The sequence below is a fragment of the Brienomyrus brachyistius genome, unplaced genomic scaffold (genome assembly GCF_023856365.1).
Source record: "Brienomyrus brachyistius isolate T26 unplaced genomic scaffold, BBRACH_0.4 scaffold34, whole genome shotgun sequence".
Lineage (NCBI taxonomy): Eukaryota > Metazoa > Chordata > Actinopteri > Osteoglossiformes > Mormyridae > Brienomyrus > Brienomyrus brachyistius.
The window spans coordinates 3,560,766-3,584,186 of record NW_026042309.1 but is presented as its reverse complement, the minus strand read 5'-3'; the positions used below and the strand labels follow the sequence as shown (position 1 = coordinate 3,584,186).

Sequence of the window (23,421 nt, the reverse complement as noted above, 5' to 3'; positions counted from 1 at the left end):
TTTTTAATATACGTTTGTATTCTGTATTCATTTGTATAAATTCATTCATGCTTATGTAGTTTTATTTAGTGGGACCCCTTTTTTTGAGGGACTTCCGTTTTTTTCGGTTACCAGAACATCGTTAAGCTAAGCTAAGCGAAGAACGTGTTTGTCTTTTGCTTTATGATATTTTGTAAATGGTTTAAACCCCCCTGGTAAAGGCACAAGCTCTTACGTTGGCTACGTTTTTTTTTTGGTAATTAATTTATTTTAAATAAATCGTGAACCATCAGTCAAGTCTTTCGGCCATCAATCCGAGGGGAATGCTACAGAGGAGTATGATGAATTCAAAGATTTAGTTTCTACTAAAGGAAACACATCAAAAGCGACCCAAACCAGAAAAGACGGTTGGCAAAAAGTGTCCGACAAATTAAATGTCATTTTTAGTTATTGTATTTATCACTTGAATGTAGTATTACGTTTCCAGTGTTTCATCATTATTTTATTGTCATAATTACAGATAAAATACACGCACAATCATGCAGGATATGGGAACAAGTTAAAGTACAAACACAACATTTCATTCATATATATATATATATATGTTTGTATGTATGAGTCTGTGTGTGTATGTATGTGTTTGTTGATTTTACGTATATGAATGGTGAGGCCATGACTGAACCCATTTCCACACACGGACACTATTAAGTGTGTGAGCTAATCCTTGTTTACGCAGAACAAACCTGCTCTGATTTGGATGTGCTGCTATGACAACACATTCAGCAAGACGTTCGAAAAACCGTGCCAAGTACCCCAGGTGGCTAGCGTGTGCCAAGCACCCTATGGTCTGACTATAGACCCAGAGAGACATGTATGCTAGTGGGCTGTAACACTGTTACCTCTCAGTGCTCTTTCTCTTACACCCCACAGGGGGGCGCATTTCATGGCTTACACTGTAAATGTTGCCACTCACAGCCACTAATGTCCTGAGGCCCCAGGGCACCGGTCCCACTGGCCTGGTCCATATCCCAGCCGAGGCTCCAGGGGGCGCTATCTTGGAGCACCTTCAGCCACCGGTTCATTCCCCCACCGTCAGCTAAGAAGCGCTACTGGGGATCTTTCCTCCCTGCTGCCGTTAGACACCACAATGCCTGCTGTGGATGTGCAGCCCCCACAGCCAGCCTTAACGTCCCATTTTTAACTATTTAAATTTTTTTATCTATATTTATTTATTGAACTATATGGTATTTTCAGGATTTTTTTCTTTGTGTGCTGTGTACTTTTTAAACTTGTTATCCTACAGAAATTTCATTCACTTCTAAAAATGTTTACTTATTTTTGCACTGAATCAGCAAAATTTAATTGTCACCTTTGGCAAACAAACCAACAGTCTTTCTCTTTTTTTTTGATGATCCTGCCTCATTGTTAAGCCACATTGTTCCATTAAACATGTTAAACTAAAGCCTTAGTCTGAGCATAATCTAATGGATTCATGAGTGAAATTATTTATTAACACAGAAGCATCCGTCTCACATGTTGACAATCTATTGCTGAGTCATTCTTTAATGGACATGCAGGGGGGAAACAGGCAAACCAGTTTTTTCCAGCTCTGTGCTGAGGACTGAAATTTAAAATCCACTTTGTGATTAAATAACTTCCAATTCCAGCTCGCAGAAAATCAGGTGTTACAGTAATCCTCATCCATTTACCTCAGATGATATTTATATAGAACACAGACAAAACTTTTAAATTCTCAAGGTGATGGAATCTGTTAAAGGTAAAATTGGTGCATTCATTATAAATATGTTATTTCCTCATAGCTTGTATGTATCTCTGTGCCATTTGACTGAGAGTCTAAATGTCATTAACAGTGTTTGTTTAAATGTACATTTACCTTTGATCTGTAGGAAAAGGTCCCTCTCTGAAGGCGAGTGGGGGCTCCATTGACCTGTCACTCTTCAGGGAAACACAGCTGGGTACAGGGGAGTCTGCTCTCTTCATCAGGACACTGTGGGCAGCGAGAGGAAACAAACCCTCATGGTATAAATATAATTCATACAATGGGGACGGCATCACACTGCTGTTTAGCCTTCTGCTCTGCCTTCATGTACTTTGATATGCTGTGAAGATCTTGATGTAAACAGACTTATTTACAGTCGGCTGTTAAGGAAATTGTCTCATCTAAAATTTAGATATTATATGAAACTTTTAGTATGACCGTTAAAAACCTCCACAACTAGACTTGACCGATGTTCCTTTTTACCTGTTTATATATGTTTTTGTTTGTTTGTTTAGTTTTGTTATGGGGCCATTTTCTGTAGGAGGGATGGTCTGTTGCTCGCCTCTAGTATAAAAGAACTGGCTGATTGTGGAAGAAGACGGTGAAGACAGAAGACGGCGAGGTCTTTTTATGAAGCTACACATATTAAAGTGCTGCCCACTGACCAGCCCCAGCTAGGAGCCCAGTTTACTTTTATGTTATGGCCTGACTATAGACCCAGAGAGACATGCATGCTAGTGGGCTGTAACACTGTTACCTCTCAGGGCTCTTTCTCTTACACCCCACAGGGGGCCGCATTTCATGACTTGCACTATAAATGTTGCCACTCACAGCTTCTAATGTCCTGAGGCCCCAGGGCACTGGCCCCACTGGCCCGGTCCATAACCCAGCCGAGGCTCCAGGGGGCGCTATCTTGGAGCACCTTCAGCCACCGGCTCATTCCCCTACCGTGAGCTAAGAAGCACTACTGGGGATCTTTCCTGCCTGCTGCCGTTAGACACCACAATGCCTGCTGTCGATGTGCAGCCCCCACAGCCAGCCTTAACGTCCCATTTTTAACCATTTAAAATTTTTTATCTATATTTATTTACTGAACTATATGGTATTTTCAGGATTTTTTCTATGTGTTCTGTGTACTTTTAAAATTTGTTATCCTACAGAAATTTCATTCACTTCTAAAAATGTTTACTTATTTTTGCACTAAATCAGCAAAATTTAATTGTCACCTTTGGCAAACAAACCAATAGTTTTTCTCTTTTTTTTGATGATCCTGCCTCATTATTAAGCCACATTGTTCCATTAAACATGTTAAACTAAAGCCTTAGTCTGAGCATAATCTAATGAATTCATGAGAGTGAAATTATTTGTTATCAAAACAGAAGCATCTGTATCACATGTTGACAATCTATTGCTGAGTCATTCTTTAATGGACATGCAGGGGGAAACAGGCAAACCAGTTTTTTACAGCTCTGTGCTGCGGATTGAAATTTAAAATCCACTTTGTCATTAAATAACTTCCTATTCCAGCTCACAGGAAGCCAGGTTTTACAGTAATCCTCATCCATTTACCTCATATGTTATTTATATAGAATACAGACAAAACATTTGTTTAAATTCTCAAGGTGATGGAATCTGTTAAAGGTAAAAATTGGTGCATTCATTATAAATATGTTATTTCCTCATAGCTTGTATGTGTCTCTGTGCCATTTGACTGAGAATCTGAATGTCATTAACAGTGTTTGTTTAAATGCACATTTACCTTTGGTCTGTAGGAAAAGGTCCCTCTCTGAAGGCGAGTGGGGGCTCCATTGACCTGTCACTCTTCAGGGAAACACAGCTGGGTACAGGGGAGTCTGCTCTCTTCATCAGGACACTGTGGGCAGCGAGAGGAAACAAACCCTCATGGTATAAATATAATTCATACAATGGGGACGACATCACACTGCTGTTTAGCCTTCTGCTCTGCCTTCATGTACTTTGATATGCTGTGAAGCTCTTGATGTAAACAGACTTATTTACAGTCGGCTGTTAAGGAAATTGTCTCATCTAAAATTTAGATATTATATGAAACTTTTAGTATTACTGTCAAAAACCTCCACAACTAGACTTGACTCATGTTCCTTTTTACCTGTTTATATATGTTTTTGTTTGTTTGTTTAGTTTTGTTATGTGGCCATTTTGGATAGGAGGGATGGTCTGTTACTCGCCTCTAGTATAAAAGAACTGGCTGATTGTGGAAGAAGACGGTGAAGACAGAAGATGGCGAGGTCTTTTTATTAAGCTACACATATTAAAGTGCTGCCCACTGACCAGCCCCAGCTAGGAGCCCAGTTTACTTTTATGTTATGGCCTGACTATAGACCCAGAGAGACATGCATGCTAGTGGGCTGTAACACTGTTACCTCTCAGGGCTCTTTCTGTTACACCCCACAGGGGGGCGCATTTCAGAAGCAGATCCATCCATTTCTATGCTGATCCAGACCAGATGATTCCTGCTGGGGCCTCTGTGAACATGAAGGGTAAGTAGATACATAGATAAATACACAATATCGAGTACTCAGCATTTTTACATCAAACTCATTAACTGGACTCAGAGATTCCATTGTATTATATTCCATGTGTATGATTACACATAGTAAAGAGGTTCAGTGCAAAATTTCAATGCCACATTTTTTTATAAATATATGTATAAACATCCTCTCCTGGAGCCGACACCTTATGGTGGTGGAAGGGTTTGCGTGTTCCAGTGATCCCAGGAGCTAAGCTCCCCGGGGCTTTATGCCCCTGGTAGGGTCACCCATGGCAAACAGGTCCTGGGTGAGGAACCAGACGAACTGCGGGTCATTAGACCTCTTATGAGGAGTAAAAACATGGATTCACGTTCTCCCTCCCCTGGACGCGGGACACTAGACTTTTATGGATGGAATTTCTAGGCACAACCAGGGTGTAGAGGGTGTCCGGTTTGGTGACCTCAGGATTGGGTCTCTGCTTTTTGTAGATGATGTGGTTCTGTTGGCCTCATCGGACCGTGACCTTCGGCTCTCACTGGAGCAGTTCGCAGCCGAGTGTGAGGCGGCTGAGATGAGAATCAGCACCTCCAAATCCGAGACCATGGTCCTCAGCCGGAAAAGGGTGGAGTGCTCTCTCTGGATAAGGGAGGGGGTCTTTCCCCAAGTGGAGGAGTTTAAGTATCTCAAGGTCTTGTTCACGAGTGAGGGAAGGATGGAGCGGGTGATCGACAGACGCATCGGTGACTGCAGTGGGTGCATGTATACAGCAGTGATATTCCAGCAGACCAGGGGAGGGCAGATGTACTTAACCAAAGTACATCTACACAGTACAGTACAAAAACCACGACCTCCATCACGGCTATCACCCCCCTACCCTCCCCCCGGAACTCAGAATACACGAAGCGGATGTGAGCCGGCTGTTCCAGAAACAGAAATCCAAGAAGCCCCCAGACCAGACGGTGTCTCCCCCTCCTGCCTCAGAACCTGTGCTGATCAGCTGGCTCCCATCTTCACCCGCATCTTCAATAGATCCCTGGAGCTGTGTGAAGTTCCCTCCTGCTTCAAATGCTCCACCATCATCCCGTCCCCAAAAAACCCACCATCACAGGACTGAATGACTACAGACCTGTCGCCTTGACATCTGTGGTCATGAAATCCTTTGAACGTCTGGTTTTAGCCCATCTGAAGGACATTACAGGACAGGTCGGTGGATGATTAAGTGAATATGGGGCTGCATTATATACTGCAACATCTCAACCGTCCAGGACATTATGCAAGGATCCTGTTTGTGGACGACACCATCATTGGACTCATTCAGGATGGTGATGAGTCTGCATACCGGCAGGAAGTGGAGCGGCTGGTACTCTGGTGCAGTCAGCACAACCTGGAGCTGAACACGCACAAGACTGTAGAGATGACAGTGGACTTCAGGAGACGTCCGTCATCACTGCTCCCCCTCAGCATATCAGACAGCCCGGTGTCTACTGTGGAGTTCTTCAAGTTCCTGGGTACCACCATCTCCCAGAACCTGAAGTGGGAGACCAACATCTCCTCCATCCTCAAAAAGGCCCAGCAGAGGATGTACTTCCTGAGACAACTGAGGAAGTACAGTCTTCCACAGGAGCTGCTGATCCAGTTCTACACTGCAGTCACTGAGTCTGTCCTCTGCTCCTCCATCACAGTCTGGTATGGAGCAGCCACCAAACAGGACAGGAAGAGACTGCAGCGGACCGTACAGACAGCAGAAAGATCATCGGTGCCCCCCTGCCCTCCATCCAGGACCTGTCTCTCTCAAGGTCCAGTTGTCAGTACAGATGGTTACTGTCTCTAATACTGTCAGTGAGCAGGCTGCCGGCAGGGCTGCCCCTTATCTCCTGGGATCATATGTTATTAATATTATAAAATCTCTGTATGCAGATTCTATGGCAGTTGTCCATACAGACGGTTACTGTCTGTAATACTGTCAGTGAGCAGGCTGCCGGCAGGGCTGCCCCTTATCTCCTGGGATCATATGTTATTAATATTATAAAATCTCTGTATGCAGATTCTATGGCAGTTGTCAGTACAGACGGTTACTGTCTGTAATACTGTCAGTGAGCAGGCTGCCGGCAGGGCTGCCCCTTATCTCCTGGGATCATATGTTATTAATATTATAAAATCTCTGTATGCAGATTCTATGGCAGCTGTCAGTACAGACGGTTTACTGTCTGTAATACTATCAGTGAGCAGGCTGCCGGCAGGGCTGCCACTTATCTCCTGGGATCATATGTTATTAATATTATAAAATCTCTGTATGCAGATTCTATGGCAGTTGTCAGTACAGACGGTTACTGTCTATAATACTGTCAGTGAGCAGGCTGCCGGCAGGGCTGCCCCTTATCTCCTGGGATCATATGTTATTAATATTATAAAATCTCTGTATGCAGATTCTATGGCAGCTGTCAGTACAGACGGTTTACTGTCTGTAATACTGTCAGTGAGCAGGCTGCCGGCAGGGCTGCCCCTTATCTCCTGGGATCATATGTTATTAATATTATAAAATCTCTGTATGCAGATTCTATGGCAGTTGTCAGTACAGACGGTTTACTGTCTGTAATACTGTCAGTGAGCAGGCTGCCGGCAGGGCTGCCCCTTATCTCCTGGGATCATATGTTATTAATATTATAAAATCTCTGTATACAGATTCTATGGCAGTTGTCAGTACAGACGGTTACTGTCTGTAATACTGTCAGTGAGCAGGCTGCCGGCAGGGCTGCCACTTATCTCCTGGGATCATATGTTATTAATATTATAAAATCTCTGTATGCAGATTCTATGGCAGGTGTCAGTACAGACGGTTACTGTCTATAATACTGTCAGTGAGCAGGCTGCCGGCAGGGCTGCCCCTTATCTCCTGGGATCACATGTTATTAATATTATAAAATCTCTGTATGCAGATTCTATGGCACTTGTCCATACAGACGGTTACTGTCTGTAATACTGTCAGTGTGCAGGCTGCTGGCAGGGCTGCCCCATAACTCCTGGGATCATATGTTATTAATATTATAAAATCTCTGTATGCAGATTCTATGGCAGCTGTCAGTACAGACGGTTACTGTCTGTAATACGGTCAGTGAGCAGGCTGCCGGCAGGGCTGCCCCTTATCTCCTGGGATCATATGTTATTAATATTATAAAATCTCTGTATGCAGATTCTATGGCAGCTGTCAGTACAGACGGTTACTGTCTGTAATACTGTCAGTGAGCAGGCTGCCGGCAGGGCTGCCCCTTATCTCCTGGGATCACATGTTATTAATATTATAAAATCTCTGTATGCAGATTCTATGGCAGCTGTCAGTACAGACGGTTACTGTCTGTAATACTGTCAGTGTGCAGGCTGCCGGCAGGGCTGCCCCTTATCTCCTGGGATCACATGTTATTAATATTATAAAATCTCTGTATGCAGATTCTATGGCAGTTGTCAGTACAGACGGTTACTGTCTGTAATATTGTCAGTGAGCAGGCTGCCGGCAGGGCTGCCCCTTATCTTCTGGGATCACATGTTATTAATATTATAAAATCTCTGTATGCAGATTCTATGGCAGTTGTCGATACAGACGGTTACTGTCTGTAATACTGTCAGTGAGCAGGCTGCCGGCAGGGCTGCCCCTTATCTCCTGGGATCACATGTTATTAATATTATAAAATCTCTGTATACAGATTCTATGGCAGTTGTCAGTACAGACGGTTACTGTCTCTAATACTGTCAGTGAGCAGGCTGCCGGCAGGGCTGCCCCTTATCTCCTGGGATCACATGTTATTAATATTATAAAATCTCTGTATGCAGGTTCTATGGCAGTTGTCAGTACAGATGGTTACTGTCTGTAATACTGTCAGTGAGCAGGCTGCCGGCAGGGCTGCCCCTTATCTCCTGGGATCACATGTTATTAATATTATAAAATCTCTGTATGCAGGTTCTATGGCAGTTGTCAGTACAGACGGTTACTGTCTGTAATACTGTCAGTGTGCAGGCTGCCGGCAGGGCTGCCCCTTATCTCCTGGGATCATATGTTATTAATATTATAAAATCTCTGTATGCAGATTCTATGGCAGTTGTCAGTACAGACGGTTACTGTCTGTAATACTGTCAGTGAGCAGGCTGCCGGCAGGGCTGCCCCTTATCTCCTGGGATCATATGTTATTAATATTATAAAATCCCTGTATGCAGATTCTATGGCAGTTGTCAGTACAGATGGTTACTGTCTGTAATACTGTCAGTGAGCAGGCTGCCGGCAGGGCTGCCCCTTATCTCCTGGGATCACATGTTATTAATATTATAAAATCCCTGTATGCAGATTCTATGGCAGTTGTCAGTACAGACGGTTACTGTCTGTAATACTGTCAGTGAGCAGGCTGCCGGCAGGGCTGCCCCTTATCTCCTGGGCTCTTTTATTTATTGGACACCTTGCCGAATCAGATCGATGTAATCAGGACATTCAAGGCTTTACCCTCACTAATGTCTCTCACTGCATTTCTGTACATGCTAATGATGTTCTTCTACATTTACGACACCCTGAACATTCTGTGCCTGCTGCTCTATCGCTTCATTCAGCAGCCTCTCAGGTTATAATATTAATTATGATAAATCTCTGGCTTTGCCTCTGAACGTTCCACCAGACATTGTAACACAGTTTCCATTCCATATATCTTATACCGCTTTCAAATACTGTACTTGGGTGCTTTTGTTACTTCAGATTTTGATAATTTGTGTCATATTATTTATTCCCCTTTGACTAAGACTCTCAGAGGATATGAAGAAATGTTCAGCCTTGCCTACTTCTTTGTTTGGTAGAATTAATGTTGTTAAAGTGAACATTCTTCCTCGCTTACTTTATTTCAAAATTTGCCGCGTTATCTTGCTCCCTCCCTTTTTAAGACTTTGAACACTCAAATTTCTCATTACATTTGGAATGATAAGAAGCCAAGGGTTAAGTATTCTGTTCTCAGCAGACCGACAAACCGTGGCATTGTCTCTTTGCCAAATCTGCTGTTTTATCACTGTCAGCTGAGATATAAACATGATAAGCTGCTTCATGGACAGACAAACCTCTCTATGACTCGATCTGGAGGCCTCAGCCGTAATACCAAGGTTACGTAAATCTCTTTCCTTCATTGACAATTTCAATCGCATTAGGTCAGTTTCTAACAATTCAGTTATCTATAACACACTATTGGTTTGGAGAGACATAAAGAACCGTATAAAATGTCACATTCTGCCTCATTATGTCTCCGATTGCTGAACCCAGATCCCCCCTCTTATGTTAGAGGTCACTGGCTGACAGGCTGGATGTCTAAGGGTCTCATTAATTTCTCATATTTGTTTGTTCAAAAAACTGAAATCTTTTGAAGAAATTTCCTTATCATATGGTCTTTCAAACAGAGAATTCTTTACATTTCTACAGATCAGACATTTCCTGGAAACTTCATTATGGGAGAATAAAATTAGCCTTCGCTGTGTGAAATAGAGGAGCAGCTATTAAACTGCACCACTCTTAAGGGAAGATGTCAGAGTTATATGCCCTACTGTCCAATAAGGTCCCTCCTTCTTGGGAAGCCTTGCGCTGTGTGTAATAGAGGAGCAGCTATTAAACTGCACCACTCTTAAGGGAAAATGTCAGAGTTATATGCCCTACTGTCCAATAAGGTCCCTCCTTCTTGGGAAGCCTTGCGCTGTGTGAAATAGAGTAGCAGCTATTAAACTGCAGCACTCTTAAGGGAAAATGTCAGAGTTATATGCCCTACTGTCCAATAAGGTCCCTCCTTCTTGGGAAGCCTTGCGCTGTGTGAAATAGAGGAGCAGCTATTAAACTGCAGCACTCTTAAGGGAAAATGTCAGAGTTATATGCCCTACTGTCCAATAAGGTCCCTCCTTCTTGGGAAGCCTTGTGCTGTGTGAAATAGAGGAGCAGCTATTAAACTGCACCACTCTTAAGGGAAAATGTCAGAGTTATGTGCCCTACTGTCCAATAAGGTCCCTTCTTCTTGGGAAGCCTTGTGCTGTGTGAAATAGAGGAGCAGCTATTAAACTGCTCCACTCTTAAGGGAAAATGTCAGAGTTATATGCCCTACTGTCCAATAAGGTCCCTCCTTCTTGGGAAGCCTTGCGCTGTGTGAAATAGAGGAGCAGCTATTAAACTGCACCACTCTTAAGGGAAAATGTCAGAGTTATATGCCTGTAAGGACATAAAACTTATAGGTCCTGCAGGCCCCAACTCTGATCAGCCTGCATCAGTCTATTTCAGAACTCCAAGAAAAGGATCCACTGGCCCAGGCAAGATTGGACTCCACGCATCAAACCATCCCTTTTAAGGAAGGCAAAGCCCTGCCGGCTCCTGAGAATAACTGGAGCAATACAGAAAAAGCAAGACCTTTCACCCCCTGGAGTGGCCAGAGTTCCACAGTCAATCCACAGAACAACAGCTGTCAGTCCCCAGACACAGACACCTTTTCCACTAGAAATAGGATAACTCACCACACATAGATGTTAGGGACAAATACACGCATGTTTGGTCTCGTTTGAATAGGCATGAGACGGCGAGTGTTATACACTCAGATTTAAGGCAGTATAGTTTTCCCTAAGAGAACTATAGAAACTTCGGCTAAACCCACCAAACTGAGAGAGCCTCTCACATGGCAGAACAAGGGAATTACGACCACCCCCTAAAATGATCTGATTGGCTGGGGACTTGAGAACCAAGGCCAACAATGGCCCTAAAATTAACCATTGACCGAAATTGGTCAGTCTTCAGAGACATGCCATCACCTGGTTTAGATACTTAAGGAAGGGCCTCAGAAGGATTCGGGGAGTCACTCTGTAATCAGAGCTCCCACAGAGAACTGCGTGAAAGTCCATCTGTAGTCAGATACTTTCCGCAGAACTTTGTGCACTCTCAGCTGAGGAATGTGATTGTTTAATATTGTATTTGTCAAATTGTATTTACAAGTATGTGGCCACATGTCAATGATTGGATATTGTAATATGTTTAATAAATGTTGTCTTGATTACTTCATGACTGTCTGATTTGCTAACTTCTTTATAAACTTTCCAGATTGGGCTTCTATCCTGATTAGGACTAAAGTGGTAACTACTATCTTGCAGCCTCTGGGTTAAATCCCCTTTATCCGGGTCCCAAACTCGACTGCCCAAGTTAAGTTAGGTGGATACCAAAACCGCACCTCTGGAGTTCGCACACGCTCAGTTACGGGCCGACTTAACCTCTGAGGTCAACACATGCTGATGAAAGGTACCGGTCTACCCTCTGAGGGGCGAACACACTATGTTCCTAGGCACCGGGCATAGTCCCTGAGACGCTCACATGGTAAGACAATGGGCGGCATCGGCGGAGTCCCTGAGACGAGCCCAAAGTAAAACCTCGTACAAACTACCGCAACAAAAGGTGCGCCGTCACAGCCGCTGAGGTTGACACATGTTATGATATGGGCTGCCCCCGGCTGAGCCTCTGAGGTGAACGTACGTGTGGTTCGGGTAAACATCTGCTTAATCTCCGAGGCACCCACATGCTCAGTAATTGGCAGACACTGGGCCTTTGGGGAATTATATAGGTCGAGGGACCCGAATAATCAGAGGCTGACATTGTCTTAAATGGTGGCGATTTCCGTGCATCTAAGACAAACCCTGTGGAACAAGCCCACGGATCGCCCTGTCGGCCGAGGCGAATCTGGTGGACTCCTTCGTCAGGGGTAAAATAGAGTTGGTAATCTAAAGGAGAGTCTCGAAGTAATCCGAACAACATAAACGTCATGACTACAATATACTGAAATAAGGTCATTAATAAAATGGAGTCAGATATGTGTCTAAAAGAATATCTTGTATATTAAAAAGGGTAAGTAATTCCCAGGAGTGCTTGGAAGGACCAACACGCATTCACAGCCTTCGGCTGCGCCATTGGATTCCGCCATTGGGCCAGTGGGCGGCTCCCTACATGCCCTACTGTCCAATAAGGTCCCTCCTTCTTGGGAAGCCTTGTGCTGTGTGAAATAGAGGAGCAGCTATTAAACTGCACCACTCTTAAGGGAAAATGTCAGAGTTATATGCCCTACTGTCCAATAAGGTCCCTTCTTCTTGGGAAGCCTTGAAATTAGTCTAGGAACGTGACTTAGAAGAAACATTGGAGCAGGATGTACCGTCGTCTGTCTGTACTGACATTTTTTCTAAATGTATTTCTCTTGACATACATGAACAGAATTTTAAAACCTTGCACAGTGTCTCTCTCACACCAGTTCTGCTCAGAAAATGTCTCCTAATGTCACTAACCTCTATCCCAAACGTAAGGGGCACATGGGTACTTTACATGTATTCTGGTCTTCTGTTAATTACAGAAATTCTGCAAAGATCTGCACATTGTTATTCAGTCTATGACTGGAAAACAATTTAATTTGTCTCCAAAGTTTATTTACTGAATGGTCTGGATGAGACCTGAGATGCTTGATGCGACACAAAGTCCTTGCTTTACATTTAGTTTTTTCTTGTAAAATAATGATTCTGCTTTAATGTTCTTCTCTGAAAGTGCCTCCCAAGGATATGTGGCTAAATCAGCCATCAGTTCTTCATCCATTAGAGGAGTTATGATCTTAATCACTAGTCGGACAGTTTGGCTAGAATTCGGTCCTCTGTTTGTTTAGAATCTGCAGACACTAATTGTTTAAATGTTTTTTTCTCTCTCAAGGCGACACCTGGGTGGGTTTGGTTCTTCTCTTCTTTTTTGTACTTTATTCTGCTTGCAAAACAAAATAAAAAAAAATCATCCAAGAAGGACAGAAAGCTACTGGACAGTATCTCTGTAGGACTGGACCTGGGCACCTCCGCTGTGCACATTGCATGATATATTAATGGAGACAAAAGATCTGAGGAATCACTTACTGTCAGACTCCATCTGACAAAGGTGTCATTATGGAAATAATCTTAATTCATGTCTAGAGCTGATGCTTTGGGATCCACAGGCAGATGCTGTAGACCCCAAATTAGCATTTTAAAAAAAATCAAATTTAGACCCAGTTTTCTTAGAAACTACAGGTTTGTGCACAGATAACCTTTTTTTCCTAAAAACTTTATATACTTATAATCTTAAGATTGTCATTTAATTTTCTCAGAAACTGTCTTTTTATGACTCCCTCAACTGGCTCTTCTTCAGGCCCTTGCTCAAGAACCCATAGATGGGCTGAGGCTGGATTTGAACTGTTAACCTTCCGATTACAGGCATACAGGCTTAGCCCACTGACCCACACGCCCCCCTATTTTGCTTTGATTGAACAAAGCCCTATTTCTATGGCTCTTTCAGCTTCAGAAGACGCCGTAACAGTCCTTAATTACCTGAATAGTTTGATACTTTATCAGTTTCACACGGTCGACTCAGATCGGCAGCGCATGTGCGACTCAAATCCACGGGCAACCCCCGTCTGTGTAAAAGTGAAGTTTGTGTCTCTAAAATCACACCGTGTCTTTATTTACATTTCTGCTCGCTGGCTCTGCTGCGCCCTTTTCGGGACTGATAAGAAAGAGCTCACACTTTACCTATATACACACACACGCACGCACGCACACAACAGAATTAACCCTTTTATATATATATATATATATATATATATATATATATATATATATATATATATATATATATATATATTTTTTTTTAATATAGCGCCTTTCACAACAGAATTGTCCCAAGGCGCTTTACATGGTTAATTGTGTTGTGTGTGTGTGCGTGTGTGTGTGTGTGTGTGTGTATATATATATATATATATATATATATATATATATATATATATATATAAAATTAAAACACCACCTTCTGTTATTCAGCTGTGCTGTGGGTTGAGTTTGACTTATTCTTTGCCGATTATTAAAATCAGACTTGCGTACTATTTGCATTAAACAATTTAAATACGACTACAAAGTATGACTACAATTAATCAGCACATTTCAGATTGGAGAACACAGAACAGATACGTGGTAAAACCTTTGATTTAATAAAATGTTAAGCATTGAGTTTAGCCCGGATGTTTCGGCACACTGGCATTAATCCCCAACACTTAAAAAAAGAAAAACTTAATATAGCTTCAAAATATTACAGCCTACGTCCTGGTCCATGTTTACGCAGCACAGTATATTAGGCGAACTCATGGCTGAGCGTAAGTAATTAAATATTATTGATGTTAATTCGAAAACTCTTCTGATACACGTACAGTAACCTACTGTGCTGTACGGACGTATATTTAATGTTTAATTACATGGAAATTTTGAAATCCTGCTATAAATGTAAGCTGTGTTAAACATATTAATTTTATTAATATAATCTTACCTTGAAACATAGAATATCTTTACATTATTCCAGAATCTTTATAAAATGGCGACTCTGCCTTTAAAATCCCGACACTTCATTTCACTTTCGTTTACAGGCAAGAAATGATCAGCACCGTTTCATGCAAAAAATGGACACGGACTCAGCGGAGTCATGCCCAGCTCGTACGATCCTCGTGTGTGCCACGCCCCCTGATTATGCACGCGTGCTTCCCCAATCATAACCAGCTGTACCGTGTTTCGCCATGTCTTTGTTCTGTTTCAGTTCACGACTTGCCCTGCCTTTTGTCCGTCTTTGATGTTAGATGTTAGTATCGTTGATCTGTCTTGCCCGTAGCCTTCTTCCCTTAAAAAATCCAGTTTTCTGCCTCGTCTTTCCCTGCCTCCTGCCCACTTACCTGCCCGTCGCTACTCGCGAAACATGACAAGCGGCACATCATAGGGTTTTGGGGGGATATTATCTATGTGACTTAATAATTAGTAACAATAACCATAATTCGGTTATATCACACATTCAGGATGATCGTGCGTGTAAAAAGCGGTACTGCAGTAACACTTAAATCATTAACAGTGGCGATTTGAGAAATTTAGAAATGGGATCAAACCTATTTGGGGGGTGAGGCGTCAAAGACAAAACTGTGTAATTTTATAATTTCATCAAAATATATTAACTGGTGCAGCAAAGATAAGGTCAAAATAAACACTTGAATTACACTTTTTTATGTCCAGTGCTCAACAAGTACAGGTAATATTTTACAGACAGAACATTAAACAAAACAAGAGTGTGTCCATGCACTTTGTGAGCCTGTCAGCGTGTGTCATCCCCTCCTGTCCCCAGTGGCCTGCAGTATGGCGTGGCTGTGTCCAAGTATGACCGGAGAGGCTACCGCACACGCCAACACCAGCTCTTGCTTGGCCCTGGAGCCACACTGATCCGAAGACAGACAGACAACAGAGCTCAGCAGTGAGGGGTGGGGCCACACTGATCCGGCCACAGCCAGACAGCAGAGCTCAGGAGTGAGGGGTGGGGCCACACGGGTCAGACCACAGCCAGACAGCAGAGCTCAGCAGTGAGGGGTGGGGCCACACTGATCTGGCCACAGCCATGAAGCAGAGATCAGCAGTGAGGGGTGGGGCCACACTGATCCGGCCACAGCCAGACAGCAGAGCTCAGCAGTGAGGGGTGGGGCCACACTGATCTGGCCACAGCCATAAAGCAGAGATCAGCAGTGAGGGGTGGGGCCACACTGATCCAGCCATAACCAGACAGCAGAGATCAGCAGTGAGAGGTGGGGCCACACTGATCTGGCCACAACCATACAGCAAAGATAAGCAGTGAGGGGTGGGGCCACACTGATCCGGCCATAACCAGATAGCAGAGATCAGCAGTGAGGGGTGGGGCCACACTGATCCGGCCATAAACAGACAGCAGAGATCAGCAGTGAGGAGTGGGGCCACACTGCTCCGGCCATAACCAGATAGCAGAGTTCAGCAGTGAGGGGTGGGGCCACACTGATTCGGCCATAAAGAGACAGCAGAGATCAGCAGTGAGGGGTGGGGCCACACTGATCCGGCCATAACCAGATAGCAGAGATCAGCAGTGAGGGGTGGGGCCACACTGATCTGGCCACAACCATACAGCAAAGATAAGCAGTGAGGGGTGGGGCCACACTGATCCGGCCATAACCAGAAAGCAGAGTTCAGCAGTGAGGGGTGGGGCCACACTGATCCGGCCATAAAGAGACAGCAGAGATCAGCAGTGAGGGGTGGGGCCACACTGATCCGGCCATAAAGAGACAGCAAAGATCAGCAGTGAGGGGTGGGGCCACACTGATCCAGCCATAACCAGATAGCAGAGTTCAGCAGTGAGGGGTGGGGCCACACTGATCCGGCCATAACCAGACAGCAGAGATCAGCAGTGAGGGGTAGGGCCACACTGATCTGGCCACAGCCATAAAGCAGAGATCAGCAGTGAGGGGTGGGGCCACACTGATCCAGCCATAACCAGACAGCAGAGATCAGCAGTGAGAGGTGGGGCCACACTGATCTGGCCACAACCATACAGCAGAGATCAGCAGTGAGGGGTGGGGCCACACTGATCCGGCCATAACCAGACAGCAGAGATCAGCAGTGAGGGGTGGGGCCACACTGATCCGGCCATAAAGAGACAGCAGAGATCAGCATTGAGGGGTGGGGCCACACTGATCTGGCCACAACCATACAGCAAAGATAAGCAGTGAGGTGTGGGGCCACACTGATCCGGCCATAACCAGATAGCAGAGATCAGCAGTGAGGGGTGGGGCCACACTGATCTGGCCACAACCATACAGCAAAGATAAGCAGTGAGGGGTGGGGCCACACTGATCCGGCCATAACCAGATAGCAGAGTTCAGCAGTGAGGGGTGGGGCCACACTGATCCGGCCATAAAGAGACAGCAGAGATCAGCAGTGAGGGGTGGGGCCACACTGATCCGGCCATAAAGAGACAGCAGAGATCAGCAGTGAGGGGTGGGGCCACACTGATCCAGCCATAACCAGATAGCAGAGTTCAGCAGTGAGGGGTGGGGCCACACTGATCCGGCCATAACCAGACAGCAGAAATCAGCAGTGAGGGGTAGGGCCACACTGATCTGGCCACAGCCATAAAGCAGAGATCAGCAGTGAGGGGTGGGGCCACACTGATCCAGCCATAACCAGACAGCAGAGATCAGCAGTGAGGGGTGGGGCCACACTGATCTGGCCATAACCAGACAGCAGAGATCAGCAGTGAGGGGTAGGGCCACACTGATCTGGCCACAGCCATAAAGCAGAGATCAGCAGTGAGGGGCGGGGCCACACTGATCCAGCCATAACCAGACAGCAGAGATCAGCAGTGAGAGGTGGGGCCACACTGATCTGGCCACAACCATACAGCAAAGATAAGCAGTGAGGGGTGGGGCCACACTGATCCGGCCATAACCAGATAGCAGAGATTAGCAGTGAGGGGTGGGGCCACACTGATCCGGCCATAAACAGACAGCAGAGATCAGCAGTGAGGGGTGGGGCCACACTGATCCGGCCATAACCAGATAGCAGAGTTCAGCAGTGAGGGGTGGGGCCACACTGATCCGGCCATAAAGAGACAGCAGAGATCAGCAGTGAGGGGTGGGGCCACACTGATCCGGCCATAACCAGATAGCAGAGATCAGCAGTGAGGGGTGGGGCCACACTGATCTGGCCATAAAGAGACAGCAGAGATCAGCAGTGAGGGGTGGGGCCACACTGATCCGGCCATAACCAGACAGCAGAGATCAGCAGTGAGGGGTGGGGCCACACTGATCCGGCCATAACCAGACAGCAGAGATCAGCAGTGAGGGGTGGGGCCACACTGATCCGGCCACAACCAGACAGCAGAGATCAGCAGTGAGGGGTGGGGCTACACTGATCCGGCCATAACCAGACAGCAGAGATCAGCAGTGAGGGGTGGGGCCACACTGATCCGGCCATAACCAGACAGCAGAGATCAGCAGTGAGGGGTGGGGCCACACTGATCCGGCCACAACCAGACAGCAGAGATCAGCAGTGAGGGGTGGGGCCACACTGATCCGGCCATAACCAGACAGCAGAGATCAGCAGTGAGGGGTGGGGCCACACTGATCCGGCCACAACCAGACAGCAGAGATCAGCAGTGAGGGGTGGGGCCACACTGATCCGGCCATAACCAGACAGCAGAGATCAGCAGTGAGGGGTGGGGCCACACTGATCCGGCCACAACCAGACAGCAGAGATCAGCAGTGAGGGGTGGGGCCACACAGGCCTGGCTGATGGGTTTGCCTCCATTGGCATCTCCATCAGCTCCCTAAGCGATGGCATTTTTGTTCTGCATTTGCCCTATGTGGAGAAAAAGAAGGTAAGAGTCCTTCAGACCTGATCATGTGACACATTATGATCATGTGACCATGTAGTTATGTGTCTTCACTGCAGGCTCTGCCCCAACTGTCGGCAGGAACGAACAAATAAAATTATGATTAAAAAAGACCCAACAATACGACTTAAATGCTATAGCATTTATTGTACAATATACTATACATATGATCAGGAGCGCACATTTCATGTAGCTAATTTTGGGTTTAAAACGGATTAATAGAGATTCGCCGTAAGATTTCTTGCCGTGAGCGTTTGAGTCTGAAAGCCCGAGTCTCGCGCCAGATGCGTCAGAGTTGGCAACCTGCTTACGGCCGAATCGGACCTACGACCGGTCAGTCGGTGCCGAACGCGGCCGAAAGTCACCGACGAGCTGTATAGGATCGCATTGTCTGTTATGGTACGAATAGGCGTCCGTGACAACAGCTTGATTACTTTTGATTCACTTGTACTTATCTTCTTTCAAGCATCTGAACGACTGGTTGCATTTTGAAGTGTCTTGCCATCTAAAAAATGGAGAACAAAGAAATAAACATAGTTAAGATTAAAATTAAAATTACAATTAAAGTAAAAATAACAAGGAAGGAAGGTGTCATTAAGAAGACAGATGACACAGACAAGCCCCGATCGACACGGAGGGTGTCTGACATGCCGAAGGTAAAGCCCTGGCTTAAGAGACCTTATTAGAGCACTTTAATTAGAGCATAAAATGTGTTATATCAATCATCTTTCCTTGTTTTAACAATCGGCTGTCCAGACTGGAAGAGAAGAAAATCACCAGGGCCAGAGGAGTCGTCCATGGAGCGCGAGGGACAGGCCACCCCCCCTGGAGGAAGCAGGAGCGACCAGGAAGAGGCCCCAGCTGAAGTTCCTCCATCGGACAGACAGCAACGGCTCCTGCGCCCTGCGAGCAGAGAGAGGCCAGGGGCAGCGTCAGCGATCGGTGGAGCAGCAACTCATGCAGCGGATTCATGGACTTATGGGTTATGGCCGGGGAGGGAGGGATAATAGAGATACTGTTTAAGTATTATTATAGATATAAGATAGGTTAAGATAAGATAGGATCGGATAAGATAGGATAAGAGGCTATGATGAAATATGATAAGATAGGGTAAGTCAAAATAGGAGAAGATAGACTGAGTTAAAATATAATTCACAATCTGGAAGTGTGAATTACCAGCCAAATCCATGGATTTTTTAATCTACTGCTGTGGTTCAGTCTGAAGACATGCAGGTATGATATCGGGAAACCAGTTAGTCAGCCCAAAGCACAAAATGACAGCAAAGCAGCACTCGGAATATACTGAGGCTGCGGCAAAGCCTTCGCAACATGAAATGAGCTCATCAGCTCATCTCAGACGAATGGTGAACATTTTTAACATCAAAGTCCAGTTGCTGTAGAGTTATTACCAGATATAAAACAATAAACCTGAACTTTAAACCTGACATTTGAAACCTGATTATCACATGATTCACACCAGTACGTTTCCGCTGCAACCTCATCCCAACTTGCCCTTTGCCCACCCTGAGATAAAACATAAAACCATTTCAGTTCTTAAGTTCACAAGTCAAACTGCATTGATTTTGTATTAGTATCATGCCCAGTTTAGTTACACAGTTTAGAAGAAAGAAGTTCAGTTCAGAATCATTCATAATAAGAGAAATAGATCAGATGTAATTTTAAACTATGATTCTGCTTTCATCCTAAATCTAGGCCTCAGAAATCAGTTCAGTTCAAAGCTGCATAATTTACAAATGATAGTTTTCCTCTTTTATGAGTTCTCCCTCACCATTTCCCAGCTCAGGTTGGTCCTGCTGTCCCACACATGAAACACAGCCAGTCTGAGTAGGGGGGTATTAGTTCTGTACAGTTCCTTAGTCTGTGAATAGAGCAGTGTGTGTGATCAAAGGATTAGAGATATCTGTGTGCATCGCTTAGTGTAATTAGGTGTCAGTGAATGAACGTTTGTCCATTACTTACTAAACATAATTATTTCTGTTTCTGAAAATAAAATTAAACATGAATTCCAGCTTGTAATTAAATTTTTTTTTGGTGAAGTTTTTGGAATTTAAAACTCCACATTACAGAATTCACTTATCTTTGGGCTTTTAAACTCCGGTGATGAAATCAAAGCAGTAATCAAGGTAATAATAATACTAATAACTTATTATTTAATAAAATTATTATTAAATCCATGTATCATTCATTCTTTGAAATATCAGTTTCAAAACCAAACTGGAAATGCAAGAACACTGTTTTTAACATTGTGTTTCATTTTAAATCAGATCAGGAAAAAGGGAAAAAATGGGAGGTTTCTTTTTCTAACTTCGCTCGGTGTTTCACTATGGGAATCGCTTTGGGCGTGACCAACTACGGAAGCTCCAATGACACCACGTCCGTCTGTGATGGACAGGTCGACCTGTGACCGGGCTCCGCCCCTGCCCTACCAATGCGGTCCACCTCCCTAACGGCTCATTCGCACTTTCTTCCCGTGAGGAACTACAAGCTCACTCAGCCAGGCTAGTAAGCTGATTTCGCTTAACTGTTCACAGACGGCCCGTCGTTGGAGTCCGTCGACGAACGCGATTTTGGCTTTAGTGCTGAATTGTGCTGAGTAATTTCCACGTTGAGAAAGTTCTTCTCGCTGTTCGATCAGCATTGCCGGATTGGCAACCGCATCAACTCTGACCTCCTTGATATGGGTGATATAGAGGAAGAGGAGGAGGATGACTCCACCTTCCCTGCCATCAGTCTCGACCCCCTAGCACTACAGATGCAGGTTCCCAGGTAGACTGTAACCTGTATGAGGTCTGCAAGCAGGCAGCAGTTAAGCTGGGTATACCCTGGCCTGCAGCTCAGGATGCCGGGGGTGCAGAGAGGGACCTGTACGATGGGAAAAGGCTCCCACCTGTGCAGCCCTCAGCGCGCCAACTCCTTCCTGCAGTTCCGGCTTGCATGAAGGAGATGAATCACTACTGGTCCAGCCCGTTTAAGAGCAAGCTTGCCACCAAGGGCTACTTTAAGCTGGAAATGGATGGAGGAGCTGGGGCTGGCTAACCCCCCAGCGGTGGAGCCTTCAGTGGCCTACCACCTCCACCCAAACCGCCACTCTATCTCTGCTTCATCCCACATTTCTCTGCCCAGTAAGATGGACCACATGACTGCGTCCACCTTCCAGAGGATGTATACAGATGCTGCACAGTCAGTGTGTTCTCTGAATGCAGTTACATTGCTATCTGCATATCAGGCTGAGATTTTGGAGGAGATGGGCCAGCAGCTGGACTCGGGGGTGCCAAACCCGGTCCTTTGGGGTGAGATCTGTGTGGTGAATGACCTTCTCCTCCCGGGGAGCAGTACAAGGCTGTGGCCGGGTGATGGGCTTGGCTGTGTCAGGTGAGAGAGCCCTCTGGTTGAGCCTCTCCGCCTTGGGGGATGCAGCCTATGACCCCACCAAAGGTCTTTTTGGCCCAGCCCTGGATAAAATGAGGGAAACCAGCTCCCTCAAGAAGCAGGAGGATGAGGCCTTTAACCTCTGTCTACCTGGCAAACAGCCACCTCGCCCCCCTCAGACAGCCAGATCCAGCTTTGCAGCAGCAGCAGCAGCAGCTATGGCTAGAGGGAGGCAGGCGGAGCCAGAGTCCAGCATCCAGCTCCTGGTGGACAGCAGGCAGCTCAGCAGCTAAGGGCGGCTAACTGAGAGTTCTGTGGCTAGGTGTCACCAAGCACTCTTTTTGTGTCACCAAGCACTTTTCAGTTCGGGGGAAACAAAAATAAAGTGTGCATTGTCGCAGCCAGGCCGGAAGCCGAGGGCAACTTGCTCCCCACTCTTCAGAAAAAAAGATCAGTAAAAAATCTTTCCCGACCTCCATCACCAGGGGGAGCTCTGGCTCCTCAGTCTGGAGTCTCTCTTTCCCCCGGGGTGGTGGTGACATCATCACCAGGCGCCGCAGATGCAGAACTTTTCAAGGGACTGCTGTCTGCTCAGGTAATGAAGTGGCGCTTGTGTGTGCTGCACCCATGGGTTTTGTCCACAATTTCTCGAGGTTACAGGCTACAGTTTGCTATGAGGCCACCCAGGTTCAGTGGTGTGTTAGTCTCTGTAGCTGACGGCGATGCAGCTCAGGTCCTAGAGGACGAGATTTCGTCCATGCTACGCAAGCGAGTGATCAGAGTTGTCCCAGAAAGGGAAAACCGGCAGGGTTTTTATTCCCGTTAGTTTTTCATTCCAAAAAAATGAGAGCTCTTCCCTTCACCCTATATTGGACCTCCGTGTGCTGAACACTTTCAGGATGCTGACACACAAAATCCTCTGTCAGTCGATTCGTCCAGACGATTGGTTCATGACGATCGATCTGTCAGATACCTATTTTCACATAGACATCTATCCCGCACACAGGACGTTCCTCAGGTTCACATACCGAGGCACAGCCTACGAATATCAGTCGATCCCATTCGTATTGTCTCTAGCCCCAAGGGCGTTCAGCAAGTGTGTGGAGGCTCTGGCGCCATTGAGAAACAACGGCGTCAGGATATTGTCCTACATACTGTAGACGACTATTTAATATGCTCCCGTTCAAAGAATCTGGGTTTCAGGATCAAGAGCCATCTGACCCCCTCGCAGCTCACGGGGCCTCCGTATAGACTCCCTCTTGTTTCGGGTTACGTTAGCAGAGAGGAGGATAATGTCTTTTATGCAATGTCTCGCCCGCTTTCAGTTAGGGAAAGTGGTTTGGTATAGACTCTGCCTGCGTCTGCTGGGGCTAATGGCGTCAGTGATATCTGTGATGCATCTAGGTCTCCTCATGATGAGGGACTTTCAGCGCTGGGTGGCGCAATTAGGTCTTTGCCCTCGCCGTCATCTCAGCTGGCCGATGAAGGCACTTCACCAGTGG

At 45.6% G+C, this 23,421-nt stretch overlaps 1 protein-coding gene across 1 annotated transcript in view; it reads right to left on the bottom strand.

Annotated features, from left to right (window-relative positions):
• LOC125721584 (NACHT, LRR and PYD domains-containing protein 12-like) overlaps positions 1-14,695 on the bottom strand; it is a 499,105-nt gene extending 484,410 nt beyond the window's left edge. The window contains exons 1-4 of the mRNA XM_048997542.1: positions 14,627-14,695; positions 4,162-4,263; positions 3,519-3,632; positions 1,874-1,987 (exon numbers count right to left, since the gene is read on the bottom strand). Coding sequence (XP_048853499.1) covers positions 1,874-1,987; positions 3,519-3,632; positions 4,162-4,223 — 290 coding nt within the window. The 5' untranslated portion in view covers positions 4,224-4,263; positions 14,627-14,695. The remainder of the gene's footprint in view (positions 1-1,873; positions 1,988-3,518; positions 3,633-4,161; positions 4,264-14,626) is intronic.
• Between the last annotated feature and the right edge of the window lie 8,726 nt (positions 14,696-23,421).